This window comes from Ursus arctos, unplaced genomic scaffold (assembly GCF_023065955.2).
Source record: "Ursus arctos isolate Adak ecotype North America unplaced genomic scaffold, UrsArc2.0 scaffold_32, whole genome shotgun sequence".
NCBI classification, from domain to species: domain Eukaryota; kingdom Metazoa; phylum Chordata; class Mammalia; order Carnivora; family Ursidae; genus Ursus; species Ursus arctos.
In genome coordinates this window covers 418,683-445,193 of record NW_026623008.1, presented here as the reverse complement: position 1 = coordinate 445,193, position 26,511 = coordinate 418,683, and the positions used below count along the sequence as shown (strand labels likewise).

The following is a 26,511-nucleotide window of genomic DNA, read 5'->3' as shown; positions in this document are numbered from 1 at the left end:
AGCGGTTTTTGCCAATGCCCCGCGTTGCGCAACGGCTGCATCGCTGGAGCCAGCAGTCTCGCGCCCTCCCCGCGCCCCGCGGACAGGCCGACTGTTGCTGGGTCCGACTCCCTTCCCAGCCCGCGGTGGCCGGGGAACTAGAGGGCGGGACGACGGGGCGTCCGGGCCCGAGCCAGGCGTGGCCGAGCCGCAGGGAGGCGTTTGGCGACGCTCCCCGGCCGTGACAGCGGGAGGCGCGCGCGGGCGGCGAACATTGGCGACGCTCCCCGGCCGTGACAGCCGGCGGCGCGCGCGGGCGGCGGACTTTGGCGACATTCCCCGGCGGTGACAGGCGGGGCGGGGCGGCGGCGCGGCGGCCTCAATCCGGGGCGGGCGGGCGCCGAGCGCGGCGCGGGCGGGCCGGCTGACGGACGAGCGGGCCGGCCGGGGATGCCGCTCCGAGCGCCGCGGTCCTCGTGCCAGTGAGCGCCGCGCGCCGCCGCAGCCATGACGGTGGAGTTCGAGGAGTGCATCAAGGACTCGCCGCGCTTCAGGTGCGCCCCTGGAGGCGGCGCGGCCCTTTGTGGTCGGCGGGGGTCGCCGCCCCCTCGGGGCACCCGGGGCCGCCGTGGGTGGGCGCGGGGGGGGGGGGTGTCGTTGCCGCCTTTGTGCCGGGCCCGGGAGCCGGTGATGGGAGCTGGAGGACCCCGCCTCGGACAAAGCCCGCAGCCCGGGGCCCAAAGGCCTTGAACAAAAGATGCCCCTTGTGCTGGTCACCTCGCGCGGAGGTCGTGTCTGTGGGGGTGGGGTGGCTGCCGATATAGACACCTCTCCGTGGGAGTGTCCACCCCCGCTTTGTGTCTGCACCTTCGTGCTGGCCACCTGCACGGGGCTGAGACCCTCCTGGCCCTGCAGTCCAGCTCTGGCCAGGGCTGTCTGGGTGCGAGAGGTGTCTGTCCCAGGGATACATCTTAGTCCGTGTGACCAGAGCACTGCCTGGGGGTCGGGTAACTGGAGCCACGTTTTCAGCCTGGGATGGGCTGCTTGGCAAGGGTGACCTAGGGGCCTGGAGGGGTGGGGGCTAGGCCGAGCAGGGCTGGGTGGGAGTTTCGGGTAGGGGATCTGCACTGTGCCCAGCCTGGGTTGGACGCTTCAGTCGCTCCCGGTTGTGCAGGCAAGCTCATCCCCGTGCAGCACAAGCACCTTCCGTGTAGCAGGTGCTCCACAGACCCCGGGTGTGGGGGGGGGGGGCTGCACCCCTGGGCTGGCGCGCTTGGAGTGTGCATGTGTGCGTGTCATCTCCTACTCCGTCTTGGGTTACATGCTTGTACTATGTGTTTATCATGCACATATGAGCTTCGGCACAAAACACACGTCAGCTTGTTCACGTGTATTCTGGCACTAGCATACGTACTTGTGTGCCTGTGTGTGTCCTCTCCGTGAGCACGCATGTCTGTGTGCTCACTGTGTCACTGCATGCGGGTCCATTTGCTTGCACGTGAGCACATGTGTGTTTGGTCATGTGTGTGTGTGCCTGCTGAGTCTTGGATGTGCCATCAAGAGGACCTGAGTGTGGATGCACTGGTGAGCCTCAGCATTGGTGCCCTTACCCCTGGGCCCCTTGCATGACCATCACACGGGGGTGTCAGCAGCAAAGGGTTGGGGAGGCTAGGGATGAGGGGTCAGGGCTTGGCCCAGGGTGGGGCCCCAGGGCAGAGGGTTTGGGGATGATTCTCTGCATTCTCCCATCTGCTGTTGCTGACTGATTGAGGGAGGGCGTGTGAACAACTGAGGCGCCCACAATCCTGGGCCCCCCACCTCTGCCCACTGTCCTCCAGGACCCAGGCTGTGGGGGAAGATGTAGCTGGGGCCTCAGCTGGGGCCTTGGTCCTGACTGAGGCACCATAGTCTCACCCTGACCCCTTGCTCAGAAGCCCGATGGTCCTTCTTCCCCTGAGTGGAGGGGTCCAGGCCCACCTTGCCTGGTTGGACTGAGGGCATGGGCACTGCATTCACGTCCAGGCCTTCCCTCCTATACCAGCCTGGTCTGTCTGTGGCCCACAGGGGTGCAGTGGCTGCCCGGGTTTTACCATGCTTCCCCTGGCAGGGAGGGGCTACCCCAGGAAAGTGCCCGTCTGGGCCTGGGATGGGGGCTGAGGAGATTCATCTGAACCTTGGGCCACAGAAGCCACACTGTGTGGGTTTCGGGGTTGGGCTGAGATATAATAGGGGTTTGAGGTTCTTCTGGGGCCCTGCTGTCTCCTCACCCTCACCCTGCTGCTGAAATGTAACCTGGGACTTCCTGGTGGCAGGCCTGGGGTGAGCCAGAGTGGGGCTGGGTGGGAGGCTGTAATCGGTGATGTGGGGCCAGGTGGCCCCAGCCCTGGGAAGAGGGACCATGCCCCCATGCTCTTGGCCTGGGGAGAGCCCCACAGCCTTGGGATGCATGTGGGAGAGTCCAGATTCTTCCAGACAGGCCTGGAGGTGCTGCCCCCTTGTTCTTGGTGCCCCCTCCCCTGGGTGGGGCTTCAGACGCTGAGTCATGGCTTTGGTGGGGAAGCCTGCCTCACCCTCCTCCTTGTCATCCAAGCTGCTGAGGAAATCCTGGAGGGAGGGCAGGAGTGGAGGCCTTAGGTCCTCGGGGGCTGGGGCTCCCAGGACAGGGTGCTGGTTCTTTGCTCTCTGCAGAGCACCCACCCACTTGCCCCCATGAGCACATTCATCTGCATCCGGTGCGGCCCCACCCTTGCGGGGGGGACCCCCTCCTCGCCCAAGCGCAGCAGCTCTCAGGACAGTTGGGGTGGCCAGGGCTCCTGCAGCATCTGCTCCTGGGTGGGTGGTCTGTCCCTTCTCCGGAACTCAGAGTTCCCTTAGCCCTGCTGGAAGGGATGGGCGCTGCTCAGAGAGGAGCCCATGTCCTGTCAGGGAGGTGGTGGGCACTTCCAAAGTCCCTGGCTGGGGCGGCCTTGTGCCCCCCCCCCCCCCAACAGCTCCAAGTTGTGGGCACGCAGAACTATACATCCCATGTGAGGGACCAGGTTCCTGCCTGCAGGCCTGGGAAACCCTGGAACACAGCGCCCCCCTGCGGGACATGGGGGCAGCGAGGGGCCTCTAGACCTGGATGCCCTTGCCTCTGCCCGACCCCCACCTAAGACCTGTCCCTGGAGGCCTGCCTCTTACTCCTGGGCCCCGTTGTCACCCCTGGCCCTCATGCCCTGTTCATCCCCAGGAGGCCAGATGGGCCCAGTTCACCAGCTGAGCGGTTTGGGGGGTGGGGTGGGTGGCGCTGGGATCCTGGCCCTCTTTCCCTATTTCCTGTTCCCAGAACAGGGGAGGGGGGTCACGTGCCCGATCCATCTGCCTCGCCTTCCGGGGATTCTCCCGTCTGTGGCTTCTCTGGTGATGTCATTCATTAACTCTTACCTCCCTGAGGCAGCCCCATTGTCAGGCTGTTCTGGTGGGAGTGGGCCCCTCTGAAGCTTGTCCCACCACTCCCTTTGGGCAAACTGTGCTGTTTGGTATTCTGAGGTTGGAGGAGCCAGGGGACACCCCTCCACAGTTAGTCTGGGGTCTCATGCTGCTGCCAGGACCAGAGAAAGCAGCTGGGCCATGCTTATGGGCCCTGAGACTGGTCTGCCCCAGGGTCCCCAGGCCTGAGGTGGGGCTGGGGTCAACTCAGCCCCGGAGAAGTACAGTGGCCGGGCCAGGAGAGTGGCCAGCAAGTTGCAGCCCCTCCCTCTATCCTCGGGGGCTTGTCTGACCTCCTCTCCCTGGAGCCACAGCAGCCAGACCCCAGGTGGGGACATCACAGCTGACTGGGCCTCTTCCTTCCTGGGGCGGTGGCGGGTGCTGAGTGGCTGTGGTCAGCCGGATCTGGGTCCAGTCCCTCTGCCCAGTGGGGCATCTGCCTTTCCCAGCTTCCATTTCCTCCCTGTCTGAGGAGCAAGGGACGGCAGGTGGGCTGATCGGAGCAGGTAGCTGGAGTCAAAGTGGTCCCTTCCTACTGCACATCCTCATAGGGCGGTGACCCTCGGGCCCTGCGGCTCACGGTGGGCTGTTGGAGCCCCAGGCTCGCGGTCGGCCGGTCTGCAGCCAGCTTCGTTGCTGTTACAGGGCTACCATCGAGGAGGTGGAGACTGACGTGGTCGAGATCGAGGCCAAACTAGACAAGGTGAAGGCAGGGCCCTGGGTGCACGGAGGGTCCAGGGCTGCCTCTCCGCCCCATGCCTGGCCTTGACTCGGTTCACGCACAGGCATGCGTGGGTGCGAGTGTGTGTGTGTGCGTGGGGGGTGTGTGTGTGCCACCTCTGTGTGCAGTGCCCAGGACCTGGGGCTGTCCCTCGTTCTCCCTGCTGTGGCCTACCATCCCTGTCCCAGGGTGCACATGCTGCTTGCACGTGTGAGTCTCCCATGAAGTGGGGGTAAGCCTTGGTGAATCCCCTCCCACCATCTGTGGGGCGAGGGGGTGTGGAGGGTGCATCCCAGGGACTGGGTTGGGGGCCCAAGGGAAGGGACACGGGAGGAGAAGAGGGAGAAAGGAGAGACAGCATCCTGCGTGCCTTCACTGGCCAGTCCTTCCAGTCCTCAGGCAAGACCACATGCCCACTCCCACCCTGGGTTCCCCTGCTCTGGGCTTCCCTGTCCTGCTCCAGCCTTCTGCCCTGGAGCCAAGCCCCTTGCGACACCTCGCTGTCCTCCCAGCTCCAGCTGGCTCCTCAGGGACGGCTGTGTCCTGGGCACGGACGGGCCCTGAGCTGAATTCTGGCTGCCCCTGGGCAGTTCCCACCTCTGTGGCCTGGTCTCTTGGAGGGGGTAAGGGCTGCCACTCAGAGGCAGCACGAATGTGGCTCGTTCCGTCACCCGTAGCTGGTCAAGCTGTGCAGTGGCATGATAGAGGCTGGCAAGGCCTACGTCACCACCAACAGACTCTTCGTGAGTGGTGTTCGAGACCTGTCCCAGCAGTGCCAGGGCGACACTGTCATCTCGGTGAGGGGACAGCTGGGCTCGGCCCTCTAGACAGGGGTGGGTACAGGCAGGCAGCCTCTTGCCTGGGAGCCGGTGGGCATCTGTGCTGGGCTGCAGGGGCGGCTGGCTCTGAGACCCGTGGGGGAGGGGGTGCCCGCCACCCTGGGAGCACAGCCGTGCCATCTGAGCAAGGGGTCTTCCCTGCCTGCCTCCCCCAGGAATGTCTGCAGAGGTTTGGAGACAGTCTGCAGGAGATGGTCAACTACCACATGGTAAGCCTGCCCGCAGATGTGTGGGGGCCTGTCCAAGGGCACATCCCTCTGGCTTCCCATCGCAGGCAGCCCCCGCCACGGGCTCCCCTCAGGCCCCGCCCAGCCTGGAGCTGCTCTCAGCTGGCTCAGAGGGAGCTGAGCTGGCGACTGCTGGGAAGCCACGTTCTTACTCCTTCGTCTGTGGGGGTGGGGGGATGTCACTGAGGTGCTCTGCTGTGTCCCAGGTGAGGGCCAGACAGTGGGGAGGGACTTGGGTTCTGGGGGTGGGAGGAGGCAGCAACATAGCCCACGTCTGAGGGCAGAGGGGTCTCAGGGTGGGGGATACCTCAGAGGCTCATCCAGGGTCCCCCAGTTGAGCAGGGATATCTGGCCAGGCAGTAGAAGTACCTCCCAGGCTGACCCCACGGCCCCTGGATGACTGCCAACCTCACTGCTACCCAGGCTGGGTCTGGGTGACCTTGAGCCCCTCAGGGCCCCTAGCATGGACACACAGAATAGGGCCTGAGGTGCATGTGGGTGGTCAGACCCTGGCTTGGGAACCAGAGCCCCAGACTAAACAAGGAGCCCCACCCCCGCAGGGGAAGTTTAGAAATAAACCAGCTCAGGATAGCTCATTCTGCCCCTTCTGTCTGTCTGTCTGTTCCTAGTTAGGGTCCAGCCCTCCTTCCATGATGGGGGCATCTGATTCTGGGCCCAGTGAGTGCTGTAGGGAGGCCCTTCCAGCTCCTGAAAACCAGCCTCCCCTGTTCCCCAGGTCAAGTCCCTTGGGAGCTCTGGGCTCTGACCCGATCCTTTCTACTGTAGGCCTGGCCATGCTTGAGGTGGCCTCCAGGGCCGGGAGGCGGTGGGTGTCACCCAGTAGCCTGTGTGTGCCTGCCCTGTCTGAGTCGGCATGGGGTGGTGCCGTAGGAGGGGGATCCGTCTGGGAGAGCTTTGTTCTCTAGTCTGGCTGAGAGCCAGGTAGGGAAGATGGGCAGGTGGTCACAGCTGTGGCCTCTGGGCACCAACCCAGGCCTGGGGCCACACCCACTCCCCTGGACCCTGTGAGGCTGGCTCCGTGGGGGCAACCAGCTGGGGCCCAGGCAGGGCTGGGCGGGGCTTTCCCTGGTCCTCACTAGGAGGGACAGGGGCTTGGCCCCTGGAGTGGTGGAGGAATAGACCCTAACACCACCTCCCTCCCTTGGCCCCCAGATCCTGTTCGACCAGGCTCAGAGGTCTGTGCGGCAACAGCTCCACAATTTTGTCAAAGAGTGAGTTGCTCTGAGACCCCCGGGGGAGGCCTGGCCTCTTCGGGCCCTGGAAGGGGTTGGTGGTGACACACGTGAAGGAGTGGGGAGCAGACACAGCTATGCTTGATTTGTGGGGGGGTCCCGGGGCCTGTATGGGAGAGGCCTTGCCCAAGGCCTCAAGACTATGGGTGGAGGACTTAGCAGAAACAAAGGCTTGGAGGTGGGACAAGGCAGGGGTCAAGGAAACAGTGCCTGGAGGGCAGGGTGAGGGGTCAGGGAGCACCTGGGGTAGCCAGGAAGGCCTCAGGCAAAGGGTGAGGGTTGGGGTGGGCTGTAGAAGGAATTAGGATGGCAGTGGGAGGGGTGGGGGCTGGGTGGAAGTGTGAGCTCCTGTGCAGTTGGGGTGTTTGTGGCACTCCTGAGTGATGTTGAGTTGGGTCTGAATATGAATCTGGGGTCCAGGGTGAGGCAGGGGGTCTCCGTAGGCTGGACAGATCCTGGGAGTGAGGTGGTGAAGGGTAGGGGGAAAGGGGACTGGTAGAAGAGGAGGTGGGAGGAGAAGGGGGGAGGAGTAACAGGGAAGGAGGACAAGGAGGGAGAAGGAGAAAGAGGGAGAGGAGGAGGGGGAGGGGAAAAGGAGGGGGAGAAGGAGGAAATGGAGGAGGAAGAAAAGGAGGTGAGCAGAAGGAAGAGGGAGGAAGAGGAGGGGAAAGAGAAAGAGGTGGAAGAGGGAAGGAGAAGGAAAAGGGGGAGGACAAAGAAGAAGAAAAGGGAGGAGGAAGAAGAGGGATAGGGAAGGGGGAATGAGGAAGAGGAGGAGGGGAAGGGAAGAGGGAAGAGGAGGAAGAGGAATAGGGAGGAGGGGAATGAGGGAGAGGAAGAGGGGAGCCAGAAACGGAGAGGAGGAGGGGGATGAGAGAAGAGGAGAAGGAGGAGAGCTGAGGCTAGGGGGTTGGGGGTGCTGGGACAGGGAGGTAGGGAAGGGAGGGCAATTCATGAAGGTGGAGACCCGACACACGCCCCTCCCAAGACCCCGACCTGACACCTGCTGGCCCCCAGGGACGTGCGGAAGTTCAAGGAGACCAAGAAGCAGTTTGACAAAGTTCGAGAGGACATGGAGCTGTCCCTCGTGAGGAATGCCCAGGCCCCACGGAACCGTCCCCATGAGGTGGAGGAGGCCACAGGTGCCTTGACCCTCACCCGAAAGTGCTTCCGTCACCTGGCACTGGATTATGTGCTGCAGGTCAGCCACTGGGCAAGGAGTGGTCAGGCCTGGAGGGGATGGGAAGCTGCTCCTGTGTTCCTACAGACAGAGCTGGCGTCCAGAGGGGCCCCTCTGGCTCCAGAAAATCTCAGATGCTAGATCTTGGGAAGGAACGTTGGGGGGGTGCCCAGGCAAAGACACAGCAGTGGGGGTACAGGCCACAGGGGGTGGGCGAAGGCCTTGAAGATCTTGCTGAGGGGGGTTGGGGGGCCTAGGAGCAGGTGTGAGAATTTGTCTTTGCTCGTGGGAGGAGCCCAAGTCCTGACGTGGGGAAGGACTCCGTGATCATGGGAGGGTGAGGCTGGCACAAGTGCAGGGAGCTGAAGATGAGCTGGGGTCTCAGGGAACCACAAGCAGCCCGAGATGACTCTGTGGTAAGGGACAGGCCATGGGCTACCTCAGCCCCAACACCCTCCACCTGTTCACCCCTCCCCTGGCAGATCAATGTCCTCCAGGCCAAGAAGAAGTTTGAAATCTTGGATTCTGTGAGTGATTGGTGAAGGGGTGGGGTGGGGCATCGCCTTGAGGACAGGCTTGTGCGGTGTGCGGGATGTGAGTACACCTGTTGGGTCCTCGGGTCTCTGTCCTGAGGGCCTGGCCTCCCCTGTGCCGCGCCTGCAGATGCTGTCCTTCATGCATGCCCAGTACAGCTTCTTCCAGCAAGGGTACAGCTTGCTGCACCAGCTGGACCCCTACATGAAGAAGCTGGCAGCCGAGGTGAGCGCGGGCGGCAGCGGGGGGGTGGGGGGCCCAGACCGGTCTTGCTGGGGAAGCGTGTTCACCTCCCACCCCGATGCCCCTCCCCCACAGCTAGACCAGCTGGTGATCGACTCGGCGGTGGAGAAGCGGGACATGGAGCGAAAGCACGCGGCCATCCAGCAGCGGGTGAGGCCCTGCAGCCCCTGACCTCCCTGCATGGACGGGGGACCCCAAGAGACCACAACCCGCTTATTCCCTCTCTAGGCCTGCCCACTCTGCAGGGGCTGACACTGCTTCTCTTTGAAATGTGCACTCAGAGGGAGAGGTCTCCATCTTTAGGAGCCTCAGCATGGCAGAGCGGGAGGGACAGCCCTGTGACGGTCACTTAGAGGTCAGCCCTGGCTGGGCAGAGGGCCCAGCCTCCTCAGCTCACAGATGCTGGGGCTGGGGCTAGAGCTGGGACCTGGGATTTCCTTCCTTCGAGACTGGTAGTGGTCTCTGAGGGCTCCACTGCTGGCTCCTACCCAGACAGCCCCCGGGTAGAGGTGGGCTGCAGGTGGGAGTGGCTCTGTCCAGAGCACTGGGAGCCTGGTGGCGAGGTGGGGGGTGGGCAGTCACTCACTGGCTCTCTCTCCCTCCTCACACCCCCTCCTGCTCCTGGCCCTCCCAGACACTGCTGCAGGTGAGTGGGCGTGTACCCTGGGGGAGGGAGTGAGGGAAGAAGTTGACTAGGCAGGGTGGGGCCTCTGCCCTCCCCCACCCCGCAGAGCTTCAGCACCAAGGACACCTCCCAGCCTCAGTGTCCCCGCACCTGTGAGCTCTTTGCTGTAAGCCGTGGCTGGCACCAGCAGGACTTGGGCTGAGCTGGACTGCATCCCCCGCGGGATCGGGAACGGCAGCAGCTGTCCCTTTCTGCCCCCGCTCAGCCAGGGGAGCAGGTGGCTGGGCCTCCTCTCCTACCGCTGGACACACAGGACAACACTCAGTGTCTCCTCAGTCCCTGTGAATGGAGCTCTGTCAGGCTGGCTGGAGCAGGCCCAGCTGGCAACGTGAATGGGGGACTAAGGACGGGGGGAGGCAGCTTCCTTCCTGATCCCAGAGCCTGCTGTCCCTACAAGGCTGGGGGTGTGGGGTGGGGGATGGAGCTCTTGGGGCCCTCAGCTGTAATGTGAGGTGTCTGCCCCCAGTGGGGTTTCAGGGCAATGGTGTCTGCTGGGGTCAGGAAGAGGCTGTGGAGAGCAGTGCCCCACCTCAGCGTTGGCTCTGGGGGAGCCTGGCAGGGCGGCAGTGCCCTCACAACCAGGGGTGGACACTCACCGGAGACTGGGCTCCAACCACCCCCAGGACTTCTCCTATGATGAGCCCAAAGTGGAGTTTGATGTGGACGCGCCCAGCGGTGTGGTGATGGAGGGCTACCTCTTCAAGAGGGCCAGTAATGCCTTCAAGACATGGAACCGGTGAGGGAGGGGCCTTCTCAGGGGGTCTGTGGGGCAGACATGGGGTTGGCCCCACCTGACCCCCTCCTGGCCCATCCGCCCGCCCAGGCGCTGGTTCTCCATCCAGAACAGCCAACTGGTCTACCAGAAGAAGCTCAAGGTGCGCTTCAGGGCTGCTGGGGCTGGGTCAGTGACAGCGGGGCCCCTCCCCACCTGGACACTGGGGTGGGCTGGTCAGTGGAGGGGGGGCAGACAGGGCTGAGGACACTGCGCCTCGATGGTCAGGGGACAGAGACCACCTGGGTCTCAGCCTGTGTCTGTAAAGTGGAGCAGTAAATGGGTGGTCAGTGCAGGGCCAGGGTTAGGTGCTAGGCACCAGGGCCACGGCGGTGCCCCCTGCAGGATGTGCTGACCGTGGTGGTGGAGGACCTCCGTCTGTGCTCTGTGAAGCCATGTGAGGATATCGAACGGCGGTTCTGCTTTGAGGTGGTGTCGCCCACCAAGTGAGGAGGCCCACCCCGGGGCAGGGTGGGGGAGGGAGCCCCTGCCAGCCTGGCCTGACGGTCCCCTCCCTCCAGGAGCTGCATGCTGCAGGCCGACTCAGAGAAGCTGCGGCAAGCCTGGGTTCAAGCTGTGCAAGCCAGCATCGCCTCCGCCTACCGGGAGAGCCCGGACAGCTGCTATAGTGAGGTGTGGCCCTCTCAGCACCCCCACGGGTGTGAGCGCGTGGCTGAGTGCGGCAGGGAGGCAGCCCCTGCAGGCTGCTCGCACGCAAGCTTACCTGTGCAATGTGAGCATGTGTTTGTGTCCCGCGGGCGTATGCACGCGCACTCAGGCACACAAGCAATGCTCCAGCTGTCCCCGCCTGTGCCGGCACCTCGGACCAGGGTGGGGGAGGGGCCCATGGGGCGATGGAGGCCGGGGCTCCTGAGGGCTGAGCGGCCCCTCACACCATCCCCAGAGGCTGGACCGCACGGCATCTCCATCCACGAGCAGCATCGACTCTGCTACGGACTCTCGGGAGCGCAGTGTCAAGGGCGAGAGCGTGCTGCAGCGTGTGCAGAACGTGGCTGGCAACAGCCAGTGTGGCGACTGTGGCCAGCCGGACCCCCGCTGGGCCAGCATCAACCTGGGCGTGCTGCTCTGCATCGAGTGCTCAGGAATCCACAGGTGGGCCCACCGGGTGGGGCGGTGGAGGTGCTGGGGTAGAGCCACACCCTGACTCACCCCTGCCTCCTCACCGTCCAGGAGCCTGGGTGTCCACTGCTCCAAGGTGCGGTCCCTGACTCTGGACTCCTGGGAGCCGGAGCTGCTGAAGGTGTGTATGTATGAGGCCGTCACAGGCCGCCAGCCACCAGCAGAGGATGGTGGCCGTGGCAGGAGCCAGGTTTGCAAGCTTGTTGGGGGGGTGCTGGCCTGTGAGCTGGGGCTGATGCCTGCACATACTGTCTCCTGCTAGCTGATGTGTGAGCTCGGAAACAGCACCGTGAACCAGATCTACGAGGCTCAGTGCGAGGGGCCAGGTAGCAGGAAGCCCACAGCCAGCAGCCCCAGGTGAGGCTGGGGGGGCAGTCTAGACAGGGCCAGCGGAGCCCCCGTGCATGAGTGCGGCCTCATGTCCACCCCTGGTCCAGGCAGGACAAGGAGGCCTGGATCAAGGACAAGTATGTGGAAAGGAAATTCCTGCGGAAGCCGCCCTCAGCACCAGCCCGAGAGGCCCCTCGGCACTGGCGGGCGCAGAAGTGCCAGCGCCACCACAGCTCCCCCCGAGCCCCCACTGCCCGCCGCAAGGTCCGGCTGGAGCCTGTCCTGCCCTCTGTGGCCGCTCTGTCCTCAGGTACCAGCAGGCTGTACCCTCGGCTCGCATATGTGCGCAGGGGTGGGAAGCAGCCTCCAGCAGGGGGGCTGAGCCACCAGACCTCAGGCCCCAGGAAGATCAGGGTGGGGGCAGGGCAGGCGGGAGGCAGGGACTCCCCGCAGGAATTGGGCCCCTGCTTTGCTTTGGGCCTTAGTTTCCCCCATCTCCCTGCAGCAGGTGCTGTGGAGCGCAAGTTCCGGAGGGACTCTCTCTTCTGCCCGGATGAGCTGGACTCCCTCTTCTCCTACTTCGATGCAGGAGCTGCTGCAGCCGGTCCACGTAGTAAGTGCTCGGAGGGCCCTAGTCCCCTGCTGCCCACTCCCCTTGGCTGAGTCAGGACAGCAGAGCAGGGGCCAGGCATGGCTCACCTGAAGATTAAGATGGGTGAGTGTGGACAGCCACAGCCACTTGCTTGGAGACTGGAGGGACAGGTGTTCCTTGCAGGAAGGGGTGGGTGGGGGCTGGGGAGAATTTGGGGGTCAAACAGGGCTAAGGCTGGGATAGCATCTGGAGGGTCTGGGGTTACTTGGCCACGGAGCTGGAGGCTGAGGCCATGACCCTCAGAACAGTGTGTGCGAATTGCGTGTGTGGTATGCACGCTGGGAGAAGTATGTGTATGTGCGTGCACGTGGGCGTGGACAGGTATGTGGCTGAATGCATACAGGTGTACATGTAGGTGTGTGTGCACGTCTTCCTGCGCGCTGAGGGCCGTGTGCCGAAGCCAGCCCGCGACAGACAGCTGTGCATCTCTCCCAGCTCCTCTTGGAGTTAGGGGCCAAATGCTCCAAGCAGGGTTTCCCACCAGGGGCTTCCTGTTAATGATTTGTGGGCACCAGTGGTCTGAGGCACCTGTAGAGAGCCTTTCTGGGCAGCTTAGGCAGAAGGCATGGCCCCGGGCCAAGAACTGACGGGGCTGGGGGCGGTGACCAGGGGGGCCTCCGGCAGCAGAGGGCGCTGCTTCCCCATGCTAAGTCTGGGGCTGCCCTTGGGTAAGCCGTATGAGATTTCGCTCAGTGTTGGGGGAGGGGCGGGGGTGTCCCCAGCCCTTGGCCACAACCTCGCCACTGCGTAGTGGGCCGCAGCGTGCACTGGCCACAAACCCACCGACTGCACGTGGGTTGTTTCGGCCCACCCATCCTGCTAGGGCCGACCTGCCACAGGGTGGGCTTCCCCGGGACTGTGCCCTTGCCAGTGCTGCTGTGGCTCCTCTGAGCTGTTTTCTCCCCTTTCCCCCCATCCTAAGCAGGCTCCCCTTCCCTAGTGGGGGCTGATCCTGTCCCTGGGCATTCCCTGGAGGATGGATGGGAGTTCTAGCCTTCCCGCTGGGCTCTGGCAGGAGTCAGGGACTCTAAGGCCCCCCCTGTCTGTCCCCGGACCCCGCAGGTCTGAGCAGCGACAGTGGCTTAGGGGGCAGCTCTGACGGCAGCTCGGACGTTCTGGCCTTCGGCGCAGGCTCCGTGGTGGACAGCGTCACTGAGGAGGGTGGGTGCGCGCCTCCCTGCCTCCGCCGCAGCCCAGCCCCCGCCCTCCCCCACCCCACTCCAGGCCCGGTCGTGGCCCCTGACCGCACCCCTCCCCATAGAGGGTGCGGAGTCTGAGGACTCCAGCGGCGAGGCCGACGACGGAGAGGCTGAGGCCTGGGGTCTGGCAGACGTGCGTGAGCTGCACCCCGGGCTCCTGGCTCACCGGGCGGCGCGCACCCGAGACCTCCCTGCGCTGGCCACGGCGCTGGCGCACGGGGCGGAGGTCAACTGGGCCGACGCGGAGGACGAGGGCAAGACGCCGTTGGTGCAGGCCGTGCTAGGGGTGAGCAGGCGCGGGGGTGGCGGGGGGAGCTGCGCGGGACACAGGTGCCTCTTCAGAGCTCCTTTTCTTATGGCACGAACACGAGCACCTCTTGGATCCTCCTGGAGACCCAGGAGGGGCCATTTCCAGGTGAGTCTGAACTGTCCTTGGCTCCCCAGGGCTCCTTGATTGTCTGTGAATTCCTTCTGCAAAACGGAGCGGACGTGAACCAAAGAGACAGCCGGGGCCGGGCGCCCCTGCATCACGCCACACTCCTGGGACGGACGGGGTGAGTCTCCTGCGCCCCTCCTGCCCGCGGCGGCGCGGGGTCGGGGGCCGGGGGTCGCCTTGGCCCGCCCCGGGCCAGCCCCGACTTGTGCCCTCCACCCTTCAGTCAGGTCTGCCTGTTCTTGAAGCGGGGAGCTGACCAGCATGCCTTGGACCACGAGCAGCAGGACCCGCTGAGCATCGCGATCCAGGAGGCAAACGCAGACATCGTCACTCTGTGAGCGCGGGCGGGGGCCCTGGGGGTGGGGCTCGGGGGGCGGGAGGCGCTGGGGGAAGGGGCACGTCTCATCGCGCACCTCCCCCAGGCTCCGTCTGGCGCGCATGGCGGAGGAGATGCGAGAGGCGGAGGCGCCCCCGGGCCAACCTGGCCCCCTGGCGGGCAGCAGCCCCACGGAGCTCCAGTACCGCAGGTGCATGCAGGAGTTCATCAGCCTCCACCTGGAGGAGAGCTAGGGCGGGCGGGCTGTCGGGACCGCAGCAGCGGGAGCCGCCCTGTCCCCCTGCCCGCCCCGCCTGTGGTGGCCATGAGAGCCCCAGTGCCTGGGCTGCCCTCCTCGGAGCTGCCCCGGCCCCTCGGGCTGCAGAGACCCCAGCGCTGAGTCTTAAGCCCCACATTTCCCCCTGGGAGGTGCTGCGTTATCTGGTGCCCCTCACCACACCTGGGGACCCTGTGTCTTCAGGTGATCCCTTTCCTGGGGACCTGGGTTTGCTCCTGTCACAAACCACTCGGAAGGCCTTGTGTCACCTTGTGCCCCTCAGACGCCCCTCCCCCGGGGCCTGTGTCACTTCGTGCCCCTCTGTCCATCCTGGGACCTGTGTCACTTCATGTCCCTCTCTGCCTTCAGGGCCCGTGCCTCCTCGTGCCCCCACCTTTACTGCCGCAGAACACTGACCTGCTAGTTGGGTCCCTCCTACACACCCCCAGAGCCCCTCTGCTAGGCCCTGGGGCTGGTGGCTGGCCACCAGCGCCTTTTGAGGGCCGAAGGGGCAGCCCATCCAGGGAATCAACCCGTGTACCTCACTTAGTGACCGGCATCCAGGCTGGGCTTCTTGGGTGCTGGGGGTGGACGCAGGCGTCCCAAGGCCATGTGGCTGGCCACACGCAGGCCCCAGGCCTGGGTGGCCGGAGACCTGTCCCCGCCTCCTCCAGAGGCACTTGGCCCCAAGCCGGTGCATAAAGGACTTTGGCACTTTCCACCCCTGCATCCGACGTTCTTTGTCACAGACTGAGCAGAGTTTCTACACGACCTCTTTCTCACTTTGTCTTGCGTCTTTTCTCTGTGGACGCTCGAGGACCAGCTTGACACACCTGGCTCTGCCTGCGGCCGGCCAGGGAGGCTCCTGCAGCTCTGCCCTGCCCCGCACCTGCCTCACCCCTTGAGCTGGGCCCTTGGATGGGTCCAGGGGTCCCTCAGCCCCCTCCCCAGGGCCCACCAAGGCGTTCATTCTGCATTCCCCTTTCCTGGAGCCCCGGGGCAGTGGCTGAGCCTCTCCCCAACTTCCGTCCTTGGTCTGGCCAAGGCCAGTTGGCTGGTCACTATGCAAAAGCTGTCCAGGGAGGCTCCATGGGCGGCAAGGTGGGTGCTGACTGAGCCCCCCAACTTCCTTGCCTGTTGGCTGTGACCCCTAAAGAGCAGAATTCACTCCCTCCTTTCTCCTGCTTGAGCTCTGCCCCCACCTCCCACCCCACTGCCTGCATCAGGGCCTCGGGCTGGCAGGACCCGCCCCTGCTCCAGACCACAGTTAATAAACTGCTGCTTGCACCCGCCGACTCCACTCTCTCAGCTGGGGAGGGGTGTCTCTGGGTCCTTTGCCTTCCCTGAGGGGTGGCCCTGAGTGGGGTAGCACCAGTGCCTCGAAAGAATGCGGTGAGCCAGAACCCAGTCCCTGACTGCCGGGGGCGTGCTGGGGGCCCTGCGGCTTCTTCGATGGAAACTGACTCCCTACACCCCCAGCCCCCCTTCCCTGGCCCCTCCGCCTTTCTCGGGCCTGGACCGTGCCCCCTGGAGGGAGCAGTAGGGGTGGATGCTAACCAGGGAGGGTGGTCTGGGGCTGGTCCTGTCTCTCGGGCAAGTCCTGACCCTGCAAGCTGGCCATGGGCACGGTGTCCTGTCCCCCGGCCCCCACAGTATGTCTGCGGCTCCAAGGAGTGTGGAGTGCAGCCTGGGGTTTTCAGGAAGGGTAGGGAAGGGTAACTGGGCACACGCACTGTAGCCACCAGGTGGAATCACTGATTTTATTACAAAGCAGCCCAAGGTCACCAGGTGCCTTGGCCCGGCCCTACCCTTCTTCCCACCTGCCCTGAGCTGAAGAAGGTCTGCCTGCATACACCTGCACGCAGGTGTAGACAGATATGTTGACACACTTGGAAACGCACATACATTAACATGACACTGACCAAACACGGGCATGCTCCCATGTGGAGGGCCCCCCCTTGCATGCACACACACTCACAGCTATGCACAGACCAGACGTGGGAATCCAGAGTGGTAGGGACACTCTGCTCCCCCCTGCCCTGGGTGCTGAGTGAGGCCACCACTGGGCAGGGTGCCTGGGCTGATGAGAGAGCGCCCAGTGGGCTGGGCGCCTTGGTGCCTCCCTTCCTGCCTGCCTGCAGGCCCCAGTGCTGCTTCCTGGGCCCTGGGTTTGGCTTGGCTGGCTGGGAGTGGCTCTGTGGGGCTGGTCTGGCTCACCCTGGGCAGCCAGGTGTCCCCTGCTTCCATATCCCTCAGGATCAGAACACGTTCCGGCAGGTTCAGGTGCGGGGGGCCGGGTCCTCACGTGGCCTGACCCTTCAGCAGAGACTCCCGCCAGAGCTCCGGGAAGTGCCGTGGGAGATGAGGCCAGCAGGGCCCCCCAGATGGTTAGTGTCATCCCTGCAGTCAGTGGGCAACCGGTTGGCTTCTGGCTTAGCGTGGGATGCCCCCGTGGTTGCCCCTGGCTGGGACCCCGGAGCTCTGTGGAGCCATCGGCAGCCCAGGAGCAGCGTGAGGGCGACGGCATCAAGCAGCAGCTCCAGCAGTTCCAGAACAGACAGAACAGAGGAACCAAACCACAGGCTCCAGAGGCTGCCCATGGCTGAAAGCAGCTGGGGCACCTGCGGGCATCAGCGGGCAGTGAGCAGGTGCGCAGGGCTGGGCCCCAGGGGGGTCTGGCCTGCCGCTGGTCCTGCCCCCACCACAGCTCTTGGCTCCCGGCTGGCTCACCGAGTAAACGGGTGTCTCGTCCACCGTACGGTAGTTGAGCTCCTGGTAGAAGATGTTCACCTTGGCCACGTTGCTCCTGGGGCAAGGCAGAGGTGTGAGGGGCTGGGCCCTCCTTGGGGTACTGAGGACCAGGCTGGCAGAGGGAGGGCCCAGGACGTGCCCTCTGGAGGGGAGTGCACCCACCTGAGGCTTGGGCTCTGGCTCAGGCTCCTGTGGCTTCGCTTGCCCAGCACGGCCAGGATCCAGTCCTGCACACACAAGGCTCGCTGGGGCTGCAGCTTCTCCCAGCCCTCAGGGCGCTGTGGGGCAGGTGTTAAGAGTGGGGACTGCAGGGGCACAGGCTGGTCTAGGGTGAGCCCTTTGGGACCTGTGAGACCCACCTGCTTGTCCGCCCCTTACCCACCCCTTCAGGGCACTCACAGCTGACTTGGAGGAAGGCCACCTGGAGGTCCCGGCAGAGAGCTTATAGGAAGACTCCCTAGGAGAGACAGACCCCCGTTACACTCCTGCTGGGGTGCTCTGATCGTAACCCTTGACCCTGAACCCCCACACTTGCCACTCACCTGCAGGGCCTGGGGCAGCGGGAGGCACAAGGAAGCCGGTGGGTCCCCAGGTCCCTGTAGAGCCGGTAGAAGCAGTGACCTGTGTGTGTGGGGGGGGTTCACAGATGAACCCACTAGGGTCGACCCGGGGTGTGGAGAGGTTTGCAGGTTAACAGGGCCGGACCGCACTCCACCCGCAGTGGCAGGGGGTGGGGGGTCTCACCCCAGGCTGGGTGCCTGGCGTAGCTGCAGTACTCGGCCCCTGACGGCAGCGGGTAGAAGTAGTAGCCACAGGAGCAAGTCTCCACCATCAGCTGCTGAAAGCAGGACACCAGGCAGGCCTGGGGAGACAGCAGGGGACATGAGCCGAAGGTCCTGGAGGCGGTCATCCCTCCCCCAGGGCCTGCAACAGGGCCTGGTTCACCTCCCTCTCAGCAGTGCACCTGTCCTCCCTGTACCCACTCCCACTCCCCTCCCCCTTGGCCACCGCTTCCCCTGGGCCCCTCCTCTGAAACCACTCCCCTGGCCTCCTGCATTCCTGCCCCCCCCCACTCCCCATCTCCCCCTCCGCTGGCCTCCACCTCCCCTGGGCCCTCCCCCAAACCTACCCTGGCTTCCCTCTCCCAGGGCCCACCCCAGACTCGAGATCTCCCTCCCCTGACCACCCTCTCTCCTGGCTTCCCCGGCCCCTTCCAAGATGCTCCCTTTCTCCCCGCCATGGCCCCAGACTCACCTGCAGGGTGTACGAGGCCTTGTACAGCAGCTGCACGTCCACACCTTCCACACCCTTGGTGCAGTGACCATAGGGGCTCCCGAGCCGGTGCACCTCATCCTGAGGGGAGGGCCATGCTTCAGTTCCACTGTCCCTGAGGCCCCAGGGTTGGGTAGAAAGGGGGGAGTGGGAGGGTTGGGGCCTACCCACCTCTCGGATGCCGATGGTGGTCTCGGTCCCTGGCCGGATGCTGAACCCCTGGTGCTCCAGGAAGGGCGTGTGGTCATGCCCATGAATCATGACCTTGATGCCAGCCTCCGTGGACAGCAGAGGGAGGTGGTCCTGCTGCTCAGCCCTGAGGACCAGGCTGATCCCTGGGACAGGAACAGGGGTGAGGCCAGGCTAGCCTGGATGCCCCCTGCCCCACTCAGCCTGGGGCTGGCACTCACCATGGGAGATGCCCGGGTGCTGTGCTGCTGAGACGCCATTGAAGGTATAGCAGCTGCCATAGGTGGGGTGGTGGAACGTCTGGAAGTGCCTGGAACCAGGAGCCACACTCACACCAGCACACACCGTGGCCCAGGACCCCAGCCTGGAACCGGGAGCCACACTCACACCAGCACACACCGTGGCCCAGGACCCGAGCCTGGAACCGGGAGCCACACTCACACCAGCACACAGCGTGGCCCAGGACCCCAGCCTGGAACCAGGAGCCACACGCGCACCAGCCTACGCCCGTGGCCCAGGACCCCATTGCGTGTGGCCTGAGGGACTACGGCCTGCCTTATCTCTGGGGGAAGCAGTTCGAAGCCAGCTGGACCCCAGGGTTGGCACCCATGTCCGCAGGGTGGGGGGAGGCGAGCAGCCAGCTGCCCTGCCCCCACTCACCGGGCCTGGCAGTCCTGGCCGTCGAATCGGCAGGAGAAGACAAAGTGGCCTCCGTGGCTTTGGTGGCTGTCCTCGCGGGCGGTGGGCATCAGGGCCAAGATGTTCACGTAGTGGAAGCGGTACCATTCTCGGGCGGCTGTCACAGCGGACGAGTAGGCCCGGTAGAAGCAGTCACCACCTGTGCTGTTACACTGCGGGGTGTGGGCTCGGTTCGGCTCGGCCTCCTCGTCTGCCCACGCCCCGCTCAGAGTCCTGCAGGGTGACCGCATGCCAGGACCTTTCAGGGCGAGGGACACTCACCAGTCTGAAACCCACTCTGTTCTGGCCACCTGGTCGGCCCAGCCTCTGGAGGCGGATCCCGCGGTCCAGGTAGAAGGCGGGCTGGGGGGCCCGGTCATTGGCAGAGAGGACATCCCTGTTCTCGCTGAAGTTGAATTTATAGAGAGAGCGGATGTTCTCCTGGGCAAACTCATCGAGTACTTGCAGATGGTGCCGGGCTGAGTGTGGCCTGGGGGGTGGCAGGGCGAGGGGAAGGGTGAGGTGAGTCCCGAGGTATTGCTGGGGAGAGCAGTGCCTGCCCCCCGGTGCCGACCCCACAGTCAGCCTGGCAAGCCTAGAAGCACCCCCGTCCCCACCCCGTGGGCTCCGCCAGCCTCCTGGCTCAGGCCACAGCTCCTCCTGTCTTTGCTCCTGCTGCCACCCCACCAATGTTGCCCGGCTCCTGCCCCCCCCCCCAAGCCTAGCTCCAGGCTGCCCCTCTAGAAAGCTCCCTCTCACCTCCCCTCACCCTTCCCAGGCTTTCCAGCACCTGGTGTCTGGGTGGTACTGGCCACTCCAAGCTCCAACTGGCTCTTCCTTGTCCCTGAACACCTCCCCCACCCAGCGCCGGGGCCCAGAGCAGAGGTCTCAGAGTTCCTCACTGGGCACAGAGGTGGAGTGAGGTGGGGTCATCAGTGACCCGGGCTGTGTGAGCCAGTGGGCCTTCCACGGTGACCACGCGCGGGGCGATGCCCCAGGCTGCGGAGCTGGGGAGTCAGGACCCCTCACCTGTGTGGGTTCATGTCGCACAGAGTGACAGCTGGGAAGAGCTTCTGCTCTGAGTGCACGGACACCGTCATGATGACAGGGTAGCGCCAGTACTGCTCGAAGAGGAGCCCAAACTGCCAGTAGAGGGCCCCCAGGGCACCCACAAACAGCAGCCCCCAGGACGCCGTCTTGAGGCGGTTCTGGCTGGAGCAGACCAGCCGGATGGCTCCGTGGATGGTGGCGTGGGTGCAGAAGAAGGTGAACAGCTCCCTGAAGGAGGTGTGCAGCTCCACCAGCCTCTCCCTCCGCCTGTCCTCGCGCACCTGTGGCAGTGGCTGCTGGGCCTCGTGGAACGTCGGGGAACCACTGGTGGCGTGGGCCATGGCTCCTACCTGCGTCCAAGAAGCAAGCCGTAGTGTGGCCCCAGCCTGTTGCCAGGCCCGACTCCCACTCAGGCCTCCTCACCTGGGGCTGCTAGGAAGTCCATTCTCTGTCCCTGGGAACTTCAGGGACAGCCGTGACCTCGGCCACCAGTGGCACTGCCCAGCCTGATGAGGCTCAAAAGAGGCCGTCAGAGGCTTGGGACCAGCCCTGCAGCCACCCCTACCAAACCGGGCCCCAGGCAGCCTCTGTAGGTATGTCTTACTGCAGCCAGAGCTGAGTCTGCCGGTGGGGACAGGGACAGCAGAGAATATGGTGTCCAAGCCCTGCCTGGTACTGTTTGTACTCAGGCTTGAGGCTGGGTGGGTCCCTGCCACCGTCCATCCAAGTGGGGCAGGGGCCTCTAGGGAGGGGTAGGCCAGGTGATCTGCTTGGGGTGGGGACTGTATTGTGTCCTGGGGCTCTACAAAGACTAGACTCTGGGCTTCAATGGTCTCTACCAACCCTTAGTGGCCAGCATGGCCACGTTTGGTTGGGACTGATGGAACCAGACTGCTCTGGCCACGTCTGCACCAAGGGTCAAGCCTGAGGACTGCTCAGTGCTATGGGCCTCTGAGCATCATCTGCTGAGCTTGTCCCCGGGGAAGCCCAGTTTGTGGACCTTGGGCTTCAGGAAAAGTGGGCAGGGGGCCAGTGGGCTAGCCAGTGGTGGGGACCTGAGGGCCCTAGAGAAGTAGAGCCACAGACCCAGGGCCCCCAGACTCCCAGTTCCTCCAGCACACAGAGACATGCCACCCAGACTAGGCCAGGCCTGCTCGCCCCGAGCACATGTGGAGTCACCGCACAGGCTTCCTGGGGACTTCCCACACTGTCCGCCTCTTGGTCTGAATCACTAGGCCTTCCTGCACCCAGGGTAGACCCTCCTGAGCTCTGGCCCCTCCTGAGGCGCCTGGGGCGGGGGCTGAGCCGGGGGGCGCATCTAAGCACGTGCCGCGTCTCAGCCAGCATGTGCCCGGCCTGGTGCGCCCCAGCAGGCTGCTCCGGGGTGCTCTGGGGAACCGTGTGTGGGAGCAGGCCGGCCGGCGGTGCGGGGCCATGGGCACAAGGTGGAGGCGGCTTGGCCTTCCTTCCCAGCTTCAGGTCTGTGGGCTCCCGCACGCCTGGCCAGGAGCACGTGCCCGCACGGGGTGCTCACGCTGGGTCTCACGTTGCACAGAGCTCTGCCCACAGGTGTGTCCCCCAGGACCACACTGGGCCTTCAAGGTGAGACAGGATCCTCAGCTGTGTGTTACAGGTTGGGGGAAGGAAGCCCACACCAGGTGCCCCTGGTACCTTGCCGCTGGGGCCTCCTTCTGCAGGGGCCTCCGTTCTCCCGTGCTGGGTGGCCTCAGTGATGGCGGCTCTGGTAGGTGACAAGACAAGGCGGGATGTGGCTGGCCAGGCAGCCTCGTATTTATAACAGGCTGGCTGGACGTGGGATGAGGCAGGGAGGGGCCTGGCTGGCAGGGGCAGACACACCCACTCTGGACCGGGAAGGGGAAGCCAGGAGGGCAGGGATGGGGATCCTTCCCCTGGGTGAGCTTTTCTTGCGCAGAGCCCTGGATGCGAGGCCTGGGGATGAGGGGTTCCTGGTTTCTAGAGGGAGAGGAGAGGCCCCTGTTGGCTGAGACCCCCTTGCATGGCTCAGCTGCCTCTCGTTGAGCAGACCCTCCCCTCTCCCAGCTCCCGAAGCTCAGATCTGTCTTGGGTCAGACACCCACTCTTCCTGCTCCCAGCAGACCCTGGTGTGCCCTGGCCGCTCAGCTCTCTGCCTGCTCTCCACTGACAGGCCAGGAGGGATGCCTGCCCTCCCTTGCCTGCCCGGCTCATGCTGCCAGCACTGACCACAGGTGTTTGTGACCAAGGGACGCCGGGCAGGGGCCTCCACTCCCAGAACCCAGGTGTCTAGGGCCAGCCATTGGGCCTGGCTCGAATTGTGGGCACAACCCAGGGCCTGGGTGTGGAGATGACACCTGGCGCCCTGTGGCACACAGTTCACCCTTCCCAGCAGACGCGAAGGCCACCACTGACCACACCATATACTGAGACGACACACCACATGTCCTGGCCACATACACACTAAGACCACATGCCGCACGCTAAGAGCACAGCACACTCAGGGTCCAGATCACACTGCCAGTGTGGCTGTGTGAGGCCGGATGGTCTGCTGATGGCGGGACACTCAGTACCCCCCAGGCCTAGGATGACCCACCACCTCTGGCCCCAGTGTGGATCCAGCATGTCCCCAGCAGGACCCAGAGGTCTCACCATCCCAAATAACCAGACCCTCAGCCTGGTCCCAGGTTTGCCCACCCCCCACCCCAGGGCAAGCTGTAGGTTTCGGACACCCCACCCCGAATCAGTGCCGAGGACCCAGACCGGGATGAGGGAGGGAGGCTCACTTCCAATAGGCCCTGCCGGTGGGGCCCTTGGCTCTGAGGAGGGGTGAGGTCATCAGCTTTGTGGCTTTGGAAGGAGGTGGATGGCCACTGGTCATGTCTGGGAGAAGGAAGTCATGCCTGGGGAAGAGCAGGCCTGGGACTCACCTGGGTGTGGATGCGAATCACCGCTCTGTCACATACCGTATGACCCTGCCCAAATTAATCAAGCTCTCAGAGCCCACTTCCTCAAGTGCACATGGGGCCTTAGTTTCCTCTTCCTTCTCAAGGGGGACCAGCTGGTATCACTGGTGTGGATACCCCCTCCCCAAGCCCCACATCAGAGCCTCCAGACTCAGCACAGGCCTGGGGTTTCTCAGGCCCTCTGCCACTGAGCAATTTTCCTTTGTGGGATAGGCTATGTTATCGAGGGAATGGGGGGCACACTGTCCTGGGGAGGCCTCTTAGCAGCAGAGGAGGGGTCCAGGTGCTCCGGATAGTTAGGAGTGACCCATGGCTCTGAGCTCAGGAGGTTGAAGAAGGGAGCTGCCAGGAAGGAGGGGCCTGGACATCCTGGCCTTGGGGAGCTCAGGTCTGGCCCTTGTCCCTGCCAGCCAACTGCAGTTTATAGGGAACAGGAGCCCTTCCTTCCCGTGGGAGAGGGAGCCCTGGCCAGGGTCAGACGCATGCCTGTGATGATGACTGTGCCTGAGGGGCTCGAGTCAGAGATCATCCAGGCAGAAGGCACAACCCTTCCTTCCCTCCTCCTGGGGAAACAGCTTGAGAACTGCCAAGGGGCCAGCATAAGGTGCCCAGGCCAAGGGTCAGTGACCAGTGGGGAGGGGAGGAGGTCACCCCAGAGCGAACCTCTAGGAGGACAGAGAGGTCAGCCCCTCCTTCCTTCCTGGTGTGTCCCCTCTCCTTCCTCCCCAGGCCTCACCAGCCCTAGAAGGAGCAGGAGTGCAGGCTGGGGCCGGACAGGGTGACCCCAGTTCCTGGCACAGTGTAGGCCCATGTGGTCCCTCCTCGGTAGCTGTATTGAGGGAATGTGAGGACGCCTCAGAGAAGGGGCAGGTGGGTGGTCCCACGTCCTCTCCCCTCTCCCCGGAAGGACAGTAGGATGGCTGGCCCCAACCTCCTGAGTACAACCCCCTTCGGGACTTTGAGCGGTAGCCTTCACTGAGGCTGGGCCTAGGGGTGCCAAGGCATCCCCTTCCAGGCTGGGGCCATCCTGGAGACTGTTGGTGCCTGGTGTTTCATGGGGCCCCCAGGCTCTGCTTACTCACCCGTGGGTGTCCCCACCCTCAGGGGCAGCTTAGAGTTGGTCCTAGGGGATTCTGGTGTGACAGAAGTAAAGTCCTGGTGGATGTGGGCGGGTAGGGGTCATCCTGCCTGGGCCTGGGGGCTGCTTCCAGGAGGGTGAGGGGCCTTCTTGGTGTAAATGTGGAACTTCCCCAACCTTCCAAACACTGACCACAGTGTTAAGCAGCGGCTCCAGCGAGTTCAGAGGGGGCTCCCTGAGGTGACTCCAGCCAGCTGGGGGTGGGTGGGGCTCAGGGTCTGGCCAGGTGTCTCCCGCTGGAAGAAGTGGGGTGTGTGCACGCTTCCTGCCTGGTCACCTCCAGGCTGGCTCTTTGGTTCCCTCTCTCGAGCCCTGGCCATCCTGGTCAGATGTGATCGAAGCCTTCAAGTCCTGCCCTGGGTAGGGGGTAGCAGCAACTGGTATGAGGGGTGTTTTCTTGATTCTAACCCTCTTGGTTTCCTGGCAGCTCCTCTGACACAGACCCGTGCCCCCTCCCCCAAGATGCTCAGGAGTGAATACAGCCATCCTCTTCCTGCAACTTGGCCATTGGCAGAAGGGGCAGGGTTGGAAGGAAGTCTGGGAGAAAGGGCCAGCTCCAGCTTCTGCTCCAAAAGGGTGTCTTTGGGGTTTGAGAAGGTCTCAGTTGTCATTTGTGGCCAGCCTCGCTGCCCACTCCTGTCTCGACTGCTGAGGCCATCGGCTCTATGGCCAGAGGGCTGGGCAGCTTGGGCCTTGCTGACCTGGAAGGCAGCATATGCGGGGCTGGTAGGGTGAAGGTCTTGGCAGGACCTGCTGGCCACATCTGTCTTGGGCACCTTCTCCCTTAGGTGTGACTCAGGGGTGCTTGGTGATCAAGAGGTTGGGGGCTGAAGCGGAGCGGTTCTGAGTCTTCCCATCAAGATGCTCCCACCTAAGTCAGCACCCCCATTTTACACAGGGACAAACTGAGGCAGGAGAGGGCCTCTACCTGCCTGAGGCCCCAGCCCCACACTGTCACTGCCTGTGCTCTGCAGGTGTGTGTGGGTGTGTGCCAGACACACCTGTGCTTGAACCCCAGGTGCCCTGGAGTGGCCTCTCTTACATAACTTTCCATGTGCTAAAAACAGTTGGGCCTACCCTGTGTGGGGATGGTGGAGCCCCTGGAGGAGGCGGAGGAGGGAAGGCGCTATGCTGAGTGCGCGAGCAGGAGGCCGAGCTCTGGAAACTGCCAGCTTCCCCAGAAGGAAGGAAGGCCAGGGATGGGCGATGTGGTAGGAGGCAGAAGGAGGCCGCATTCCCACGGGTTGACTTGCCTGGCTGCGGACTGAGGGACGGTGAGGACTCCTTCTGGGTTCCGCCCAGGGCCTGGGGCCAGATCTGCAGCCCCTGCTCAGGTCCTGCCTGCGATGCCCTGGGTGGGCCAGACTCAAGGGTAAGCATGGTGCCTGTCCTCTGTCAGTGGCCACGGCTGGACCTGTCGGTGCTTGGTGTCCACTGTCAATGGTCGTGTGATCAGTCATCTCACTGACTCGTGGCCCACGTCAAGAAGTAGTCAGGGGCATGGTGAAGGGTTTGGAACCCCAGCTCTGTCCCACAGAGCCATACAGTCCAACACGGCAATGGCCTCTCTAGTTCTGTCGGGGCTGATGACCACCACCTGGCTCATAGTTAATACGCAGCGTTTCCCCTGACACAACCTATGAGGGGAAACCCCAGGCCCCCACTTGGCCGCGTCCTGGATTTTCTCTCCAGGGAGGGCAGTAGGCAGTATCCTGGCTTGCTCAGCCGCCCCACCCACCCCACATTCAGACACCAACTCTCCTACCTCCTGGGTGTCAGCCTCATATCCCTCCAAAACTTCCCTCATGGCAGACTTGAGGAGGAGAGGACCAGCTCCAGGCCTCTGCAATCGGGGTCCTTTCCAGGGACGCTGGCCCTTGAAACAGTATCCCCACCTGCCTGCTTCAGGCACCCTCCCATGGACGGGTGGCCAGCTCTGCTTCCCCCTCCCCCAGGCAGGGAGGGGACCGTGGGAGCAGAAAGCAAGCCTCAGTGCAGTGTCCACTGTTGCATAATGACCCTATTCATGGGCTGGGTGGAAAATTCAGTTGGGGAAACAGTGGAACTATTTTTATGAGGCTGGCTCTCCCCATGGGCAGGGGCTGGACAGGCTTGCCCACGGCAGACCCCACCTGGCACAGGTTCTGGCAGGGCTCCCCATCCCCGAGCCTCACTGGTGGCCAGACAAGGCCAATCGGGACGTGACCCTCAGGGGCCCGAGC

General features: G+C 64.1%; 2 protein-coding genes across 3 annotated transcripts; one reads left to right on the top strand and one right to left on the bottom strand.

The window, feature by feature from the left end:
• The first annotated feature begins 378 nt into the window (after positions 1 to 378).
• Positions 379 to 15,538, top strand: ACAP3 (ArfGAP with coiled-coil, ankyrin repeat and PH domains 3). 2 transcript variants are annotated; one of them, XM_057305338.1, is made up of 23 exons: positions 379 to 533; positions 4,093 to 4,150; positions 4,846 to 4,965; positions 5,163 to 5,216; positions 6,408 to 6,466; positions 7,505 to 7,688; positions 8,150 to 8,194; positions 8,331 to 8,426; positions 8,520 to 8,594; positions 9,753 to 9,865; positions 9,953 to 10,004; positions 10,247 to 10,347; positions 10,423 to 10,534; positions 10,806 to 11,014; positions 11,093 to 11,162; positions 11,304 to 11,398; positions 11,479 to 11,681; positions 11,877 to 11,984; positions 13,086 to 13,184; positions 13,285 to 13,508; positions 13,667 to 13,776; positions 13,882 to 13,992; positions 14,081 to 15,538. In XM_057305338.1, exons 1-23 carry the CDS (start codon positions 487 to 489, stop codon positions 14,226 to 14,228), a joined length of 2,493 nt encoding a protein of 830 aa, XP_057161321.1. In that variant the 5' UTR covers positions 379 to 486; the 3' UTR covers positions 14,229 to 15,538. The 2 variants fall into 2 exon arrangements, with proteins under 2 accessions (XP_057161321.1, XP_057161322.1); XM_057305339.1 differs by lacking the exon at positions 4,846 to 4,965.
• Positions 15,539 to 16,003: 465 nt separating this feature from the next.
• On the bottom strand, positions 16,004 to 20,537 carry SCNN1D (sodium channel epithelial 1 subunit delta). The gene is made up of 12 exons (XM_048221713.2): positions 20,171 to 20,537; positions 19,424 to 19,631; positions 19,124 to 19,314; positions 18,685 to 18,773; positions 18,446 to 18,609; positions 18,257 to 18,355; positions 17,747 to 17,864; positions 17,545 to 17,623; positions 17,381 to 17,459; positions 17,165 to 17,280; positions 16,982 to 17,057; positions 16,004 to 16,872 (listed from the first exon to the last, which is right to left on the bottom strand). Exons 1-12 carry the CDS (start codon positions 20,530 to 20,532, stop codon positions 16,570 to 16,572), a joined length of 1,884 nt encoding a protein of 627 aa, XP_048077670.1. The 5' UTR covers positions 20,533 to 20,537; the 3' UTR covers positions 16,004 to 16,569.
• Positions 20,538 to 26,511: the final 5,974 nt, after the last annotated feature.

What these genes read in the sequence shown, in the direction of transcription:
- ACAP3 (XM_057305338.1), top strand. Translation starts at nt 487, where the DNA reads ATGACGGTGGAGTTCGAGGAGTGCATCAAGGACTCGCCGCGCTTCAG. An exon ending in AGATGGTCAACTACCACATG is followed by an intron (nt 5,217 to 6,407) that starts GTAAGCCTGCCC and finishes CTTGGCCCCCAG; the next exon opens with ATCCTGTTCGACCAGGCTCA. An exon ending in AGTTTGAAATCTTGGATTCT is followed by an intron (nt 8,195 to 8,330) that starts GTGAGTGATTGG and finishes CCGCGCCTGCAG; the next exon opens with ATGCTGTCCTTCATGCATGC.
- SCNN1D (XM_048221713.2), bottom strand. Translation starts at nt 20,532, where the DNA reads ATGGCCCACGCCACCAGTGGTTCCCCGACGTTCCACGAGGCCCAGCAG. An exon ending in TGCGACATGAACCCACACAG is followed by an intron (nt 19,632 to 20,170) that starts GTGAGGGGTCCT and finishes GCCACCCCCCAG; the next exon opens with GCCACACTCAGCCCGGCACC. An exon ending in ACGAGACACCCGTTTACTCG is followed by an intron (nt 16,873 to 16,981) that starts GTGAGCCAGCCG and finishes TGATGCCCGCAG; the next exon opens with GTGCCCCAGCTGCTTTCAGC.